The sequence below is a fragment of the Ylistrum balloti genome, unplaced genomic scaffold, assembly GCF_031769215.1.
Source record: "Ylistrum balloti isolate Yb309-2 unplaced genomic scaffold, AGI_CSIRO_Ybal_v1 Utg371428, whole genome shotgun sequence".
Lineage (NCBI taxonomy): Eukaryota > Metazoa > Mollusca > Bivalvia > Pectinida > Pectinidae > Ylistrum > Ylistrum balloti.
Window position 1 is genome coordinate 82125 of NW_026782750.1, and position 7780 is coordinate 89904.

At 34.3% G+C, this 7780-nt stretch overlaps 1 protein-coding gene across 1 annotated transcript; it reads right to left on the reverse strand.

Moving 5' to 3' along the window:
* Window positions 1-4906: 4906 nt before the first annotated feature.
* Window positions 4907-6398, reverse strand: LOC132562476 (uncharacterized). The gene is made up of 4 exons (XM_060227220.1): window positions 6316-6398; window positions 5971-6067; window positions 5454-5589; window positions 4907-5199 (listed from the first exon to the last, which is right to left on the reverse strand). The coding sequence occupies exons 1-4, from the start codon at window positions 6396-6398 to the stop codon at window positions 4907-4909; spliced, it is 609 nt and encodes a 202-aa protein (XP_060083203.1).
* Window positions 6399-7780: the final 1382 nt, after the last annotated feature.

A 7780-nucleotide genomic window follows, 5' to 3' on the forward strand; every position in this document is an offset into this window, starting at 1 on the left:
CGACAGACAATGAGACAACATAAAATAAACGTCCAGCCGACAGACAATGAGACAACATAAAAATAACCTCCAGCCGACAGACAATGAGACGACATTAAAAAAAAACGTCCAGCCGACAGACAATGAGACAACATAAAAATAACGTCCAGCCGACAGACAATGAGACAACATAAAATAAACGTCAAGTCGACAAACAATGTGACAACATAAAATAAACGTCCAGCCGACAGACAATGAGACAACAAAAAATAACGTCCAGCCGACAGACAATAAGACAACATAAAAATAACGTCCAGCCGACAGACAATGAGACAACATAAAAATAACGTCCAGCCGACAGACCATGAGACAACAAAATATATCGTCCAGCCGACAGACAATGAGACAACATAAAGTAACGTCCAGCCGACAGACAATGAGACAACATAAAAATAACGTCCAGCCGACAGACAATGAGACAACATAAAAATAACGTCCAGTCGACAGACAATGAGACAACAAAAAATAACGTCCAGCCGACAGACAATAAGACAACATAAAAATAACGTCCAGCCGACAGACAATGAGACAACATAAATAAGCGTCCAGCCGACAGACAATGAGACAACATAAAAATAACGTCCAGCCGACAGACAATGAGACAACATAAAAATAACGTCCAGCCGACAGACAATGAGACAACATAAAAATAACGTCCAGCCGACAGACAATGAGACAACATAAATAAGCGTCCAGCCGACAGACAATGAGACAACATAAAATAAGGGATTGCATAACGGTCGAAGGGAGATAATTCCAAATATTCATCTGTCAAACATTCTGTTTTATTCGTGTAAAGGTTTTGATTATTCATCTACTATATGTTTTACTCATCTCATTTATATATTATATAGATTTTACTCATCTCATTTATCTATTATATACATTTAACTCATCTCATTTATCTATTATATAGATTTAACTCATCTCATTTATCAGTTATATAGATTTAACTCATCTCATTTATCTATTATATACATTTAACTCATCTCATTTATCAGTTATATAGATTCAACTCATCTTATTTATCTATTATATACATTTTACTCATCTCATTTATCAGTTACATAGATTTAACTCATCTCATTTATCTATTATATACATTTAATTCATCTCATTTATCTATTATATAGATTTAACTAATCTCATTTATCTATTATATACATTTAACTCATCTCATTTATCTATTATATACATTTAAATCATCCCATTTATCTATTATATACATTTAACTCATCTCATTTATCTATTATATAGATTTAACTCATCTCATTTATCAGTTATATAGATTTAACTCATCTCATTTATCTATTATATACATTTAACTCATCTCATTTATCTATTATATAGATTTAACTCATCTCATTTATCAGTTATATAGATTTAACTCATCTTATTTATCTATTATATACATTTTACTCATCTCATTTATCTATTATATACATTTAACTCATCTCATTTATCTATTATATACATTTAACTCATCTCATTTATCAGCTATATAGATTTAACTCATCTCATTTATCTATTATATACATTTAACTCATCTCATTTATCTATTATATAGATTTAACTCATCTCATTTATCAGTTATATAGATTTAACTCATCTCATTTGTCTATTATATAGATTTAACTCATCTCATTTATCAGTTATATAGATTTAACTCATCTTATTTATCTATTATATACATTTTACTCATCTCATTTATCTATTATATACATTTAACTCATCTCATTTATCTATTATATAGATTTAACTCATCTCATTTATCAGCTATATAGATTTAACTCATCTCATTTATCTATTATATACATTTAACTCATCTCATTTATCTATTATATAGATTTAACTCATCTCATTTATCAGTTATATATATTTAACTCATCTCATTTATCTATTATATAGATTTAACTCATCTCATTTATCAGTTATATAGATTTAACTCATCTTATTTATCTATTATATACATTTTACTCATCTCATTTATCTATTATATAGATTTAACTCATCTCATTTATCAGTTATATATATTTAACTCATCTCATTTATCTATTATATACATTTAACTCATCTCATTTATCTATTATATAGATTTAACTCATCTCATTTATCAGTTATATAGATTCAATTCATCTCATTTATCAGTTACATAAATTTTACTTATCTCATTTATCTATTATATACTATCAAACTTCCAGGCTGCGCTCTTCACCTCATCATGGCTGCCGGGACTATACTAAATTCGGAAATACATTACCATACCCCAAACTACTTAGTATATTTGACAAAGTTTCATAAAGAGGTATCAGACGGGAGAGAAACACGATAAAAAAATGTAAAAATGTTGAAGGAACCAATGTACAATGTTCAAATTAGTTTTATTGATAAATGATTGATATATTGTCATTATTTAATTGTGAAATGTATATTTTACAAACATGCTCGTATTGATTAATGTTGCGCCATTGAGCTCTATATGTATTTACTAGCGCTGAAATCATTTCTATTGATAATTACTACAGATACGAGTACTGTGTAAGCATCTAAATTTAATATTTATTAAAATTAACATCACACACCCTTACCTTTACTCACACCCACTCACACACACACACACACCCACACACGCACACACACACCCTCTCTCTCTCACACCCACACACACCCAAACACACCCACACCTCTCTCTCTCTCTCTCTCTCTCTCTCTCTCTCTCTCTCTCTCTCTCTCTCTCTCTCTCTCTCACACCCTCACACACACACACCCTCTCTCTCTCACACACCCACCCACACACACACACATCCTCTCTCTCTCTCTCTCTCTCTCTCTCTCTCTCTCTCTCTCTCTCTCTCTCTCTCTCTCTCTCTCTCTCTCTCTCTCTCTCTCTCTCCTCTCTCTCTCTCTCTCTCTCTCTCTCTCTCTCTCTCTCTCTCTCTCTCTCACACACACACACACACACACACACACACACACACACACACACACACACACACACACACACACACACACACACGCACGCACGCACACACACACGCACACGACTTTACGCCTTTACTTCCCGCGTCATAGCACAGCATATGCATTCATTTTGGAATGTTAACACTACGCATTAAGCGTTATGAAATTGGCAATATCTACTAATTGAAATAAATATTTGTTATGTTAATTTGTTTTCTATGACTGATTGTAATTTGTGACTAGCAGCCGAAGTCTGTGTGACAACTACTGTGGGATTGTTCATCTCACTTGTCTTGTTGGTTTGAATAGAAGCGTTATTCGATCACTGTGACGATGACAATTAAAATGCTTGGAGGTTTGGTTGTTGAATTGTATAGGTATGAACTCGGAAGTTTCGCTTACAAACTCTAATATCGTCAGATCCATACAAATTTTCTAGTATGATATATGGAAATGAATTGTGGAAGAGTTGGAGCATGTCGGCGTTGTAGTGACTGCTCACAACTTCTCTAAAGGCAGTTACAACAGTGTTTGGTTATGTCCGATTTCGATATATGGAGCGAGGTAGAGATAACAAAACTATTATTCTGGAACAAACTGTGAAACGGAAGTTTTTAAGTTTATACGGAAAATGATATTTATTGTACGACTGTGTCAGTATATGTCTGGCGAATTCTCCAAAATACAAACTGGTTTTACTTCATATATTTTCTATATAACGAAAAGGTGTGATACAGTCTTGTTTGTAAAAGATTTTATTAATAACTTTTTACTGTCTTAACTGTATTGAGAAAAAAATGTATAACGACTTGTATACGAAAAAAAGTGGCGAGAATAATTACAATCGAATCCAAATCTGGATATGCGTCTATTCATTGTAATACTAATCGCAATCCTTTACTAGAACTTATCATGATAAAAGTCATATACATTTGTTTGGGGATTGATTGAGATGATGAAATGTTCATTTATATTTGAAAAAGGAAAGGTTGTTTGTGGATTCTTTGCAAAATCCACCAAAGACAGTGTTAAGCATTTTCTTATCCAGTGTCCCAAATTATTTCAAATTCTTGATGTTTTGTTGGACGGCATTGTCAGTGTCGTCAAGGTAAACAAGTATGTCTCTTTCTCAAACCTGAGTGATTACGACCAGTGTGCCTTTCTCCTCGGAGACCGAACTAAAGTACATATCTCTGATTATATATGGGTAAATATGGCTGAAAATGTACCAGAAATGATCTGAGAAACGAATGCTGCAGTGCAATGAGATTTACTATACATACAAACCTACCTGCGGAGGTAATTGTCTTTGTGTGTTTATAATTTTATGTTAATGTACCTGTTGTAATATTTCAATATAAATTATGTAGTTGTGAAATCTCCCTCAGGAGGAAATATAGTCTGTCTGTCCATCCGTCCGTCCGTCTGTCTGTCTTATGGTCAGTTGCAAGTTATATCTATAACTGATGACCAAAACGTCAACTACAACTAATTTTGGCCACTACTGTTGGCACTGTTGCAGTTCTAAATAACCAACACAACCAAAACATCTGTACATTTCTTTATAAGACCCCACGAGGTCAAGATGCACTGACAAACATAATAAATAAGAAAACACTTTAAATATCAGTGGTCAAGATCATTTCTACCGGAAATGGGCAAGACACTTAAAAGTTCAGTGAAAATCAGCGATGAACCCAATGTGCTCTGATCGCACATAATGAATGACGTCACTACCCTTCGATATCTTCTCCTTCATGGATAGTACATCGGATCTGTAATGAAAAAATATATGTAAAAACGGTACATGTACCAATTTTGAAGTATATAGCATCTCTTTCTATAGTTCAAAATGTAACAGTTTTGCAACTACATGTATATTGCAATCAAACCCTTAACTACTTACCTAGCGAGGCACTGGGTACCAATAGTTGATTTGACGCTGGATACAAAATGGAAACAGCACCATGTGTTTCTCTTCAAACTGGTGGCAGAATTTCCTTTCCCAGTAGAGGTCATCCCGGGGCAGCTCCTTGGTCAACGCCACAGATAACTCGAGACCATAGTTGAACAATTCCATTGCTTTTGCTCGCTCGGCGAAATTGGCTTTGTCTCTGTTCCGAGATCCGGAAGGTTTCCACAAAGATCTCCGTTTTGCCTGGCATGGGACAGTTCCGCAGTGAGGACAGCGTGAAGGACCTGAACAAACAATACAATATTTCAATACATCTTCAAAATACAAGGGTTTCACTATTTATCTGATTAGTCATAGCTGTTTAATCAGGAAGGAAACCGTTAGACATATCCGTATGGAGACATGAAATATATACAAGAGGCCAATCGTTCACTTGGACATTTCAGTTTTCACATAGAAATTATTTAAAACTATTCCGCTATTTCGCTATATGTTTTAAGGTAAAATAGCTGAAAATTAAATTATCAATATCACTTAAGAGTTCTCCATTCCTTGAACTTCGCAAATGTAGCCGACAAAATCTGTTTGACTCCGTTTCCAAGCGACGGCGCATATCCCATAAATAGAGTCAGAAATAAACACATAAGGGTATAAAACATCTTGTGTCCAATTCGCTGAAATAAATTAAATACGCAAAAAATAAACATGATCAATTTATGGAAATAGCTGTTCATAGAATGGTTCACATGCAAGAAGTTTGGATAGGAATAGACACGTTTTCTACCTACCTATAAATCAAATCTGGATTGATAAAATGGGGAATACTTGATGACATAAAACGCATAGATCGTAACACAGGGACTTTACACAATTTTTTTTTAATCTAAGTGTAAACGAACGATTTTTAAGTACTGTAGAGAGACATTGAAAACTAAATTAATTTCCCCCTCGAAAGTTTGGACCATCCAAAAACCAGTTGTTACAATCTAAAATAATTATCTTGATTACAATAATGCTGACATGTTCAGCAAATAATTATGGTGTGAAATCCTTACCAAGATCAAATCGGCTGGCGTTGGGCATACTTTCTTGATTTCGTTGGCAGTGACATAATGATAAAAGCTGTTCAAATATCCAGGCTCTGGCTCCACGCTACACAAATAAATTATGAAGTTTACACTAAGATTTCAGGACGAAATATTGGTTTCTCCAACGATGTTTAATATTACTGTAAAATTTGTTAATTTCGAGGTATTTTATTTTTCGATTTGTTTTCATGAGGATGGAATGGAATCATGGAAAAGAAAGAAGAAGAAGAATGTAAATAGAGAAATTATGTAGCTTGTTCCTGACTTCCGTAAAATCAATATTTCGGTGATACCGCAAAAAATCAAACTTACCACATGAGGTCCCGATAAGCAGCAGGACCTTGGTGGATTGTGGTCAGCATTACCACAAACATCAGTAACAGCTTGATATCCATTGTGATACGCCAAAAATTAACATAAAATGTTTATATACGGGGAGAGACTCTTCATCTCCGCCATTGTCGATTGCTAAGCAGCTTAGCAACTAAAATGTGACGTCACAAATGGACCAAGGTCTTGAGCCCATTATGACGTCATTCTTTTGTCTTTTTAACAAAATAGAAGCGATTGCAAGCTTAGTGTTAACCTGACTATTTTTTCCCATTCTTTTCCTTTTTCTTAGATAAGGATTGATGTATATAAATGGAAATTTCCTACCCACGAACCCTAGGAGACCTTGACCTGCAGTGTAACGGATCTGTGGGAGGGCTTCCAATACAAAATACAGTTAGCAGAATTGTCGGTGACTCCTCGAAAAATCGGAATAGTTTCCTTTTTAATGTATTCACTTATCGATAATTAATTAAAATTTAAATGGTATTTAAAAGACAATATCCGGTGTAGTTGATCATATTTGATTGTAAATTGGGGTATTGTTCATTTGTATTTTACAATTTTAACAGGTATTATGGTGAATAATCGAACTTAAACTTGTGTTTATCATTACCTAACCTTACATACATCATGAAATATCTTAATTAATGTGATTACCCAAACATACTAAAAAATGTTCTGTATACCCAACAAGAAAAGGTCCCATGAATTTTCCCCGAGTACTCCGGTTCCCCCTCCCCCAACACATAAGACCCATCGCGCGTATCCATACGGGCCACTAGGAGTGATTAATTCAAGTTGGAAAATCTTGCTTCGCAATTGTTGTAAAATAAATAAAGATTATTATTATAAAAGGTAAAGGTAATGGTATTACATAAATTTCTCTCTCTCTCCCTCTCCCTCCCCTCCCCCTTCCGCCTCCCCCCTCCCCTCTCCCTCCCCCTCCCCCTCTCTCTCTGATGATACTTTTGTCACTTAAAAATGCCATCTTGTATATTTGTTTGTACAATAGTATTCAGGAAAGGGCTTAATAAAAAATTGGCCAACTTGTGCCCAATCCCAATGTATATATTGATACAATAAAATAGGTTTAAATCAAATCAAAACAGTATGATGTTCTCCCATTATATACTGAGAGGAAAAAGAAACGCAATCAGCAAAAAATTAATATTGTAAATTAAATCCTTGATGTACATCCTTGAAACTTGACAAATGTGTGCATTTGACTAAGTTCCCTATGGTACCGTATTAAAATCACTGATGCATAACTAAACTGCGCACGCCGCTTGTACAAAAGAATAAGAGACAAAAGCACAATATTTCGAACCCAGTATAAAGGATTGGTTCAAATTCTGTGTGTTCGAATCTTCAGACATATCTGTCGTGATTTCCCACATTTTAAGTATAAACAGTTCATCGTAAAAAATGTCACGACTGTCCGAAA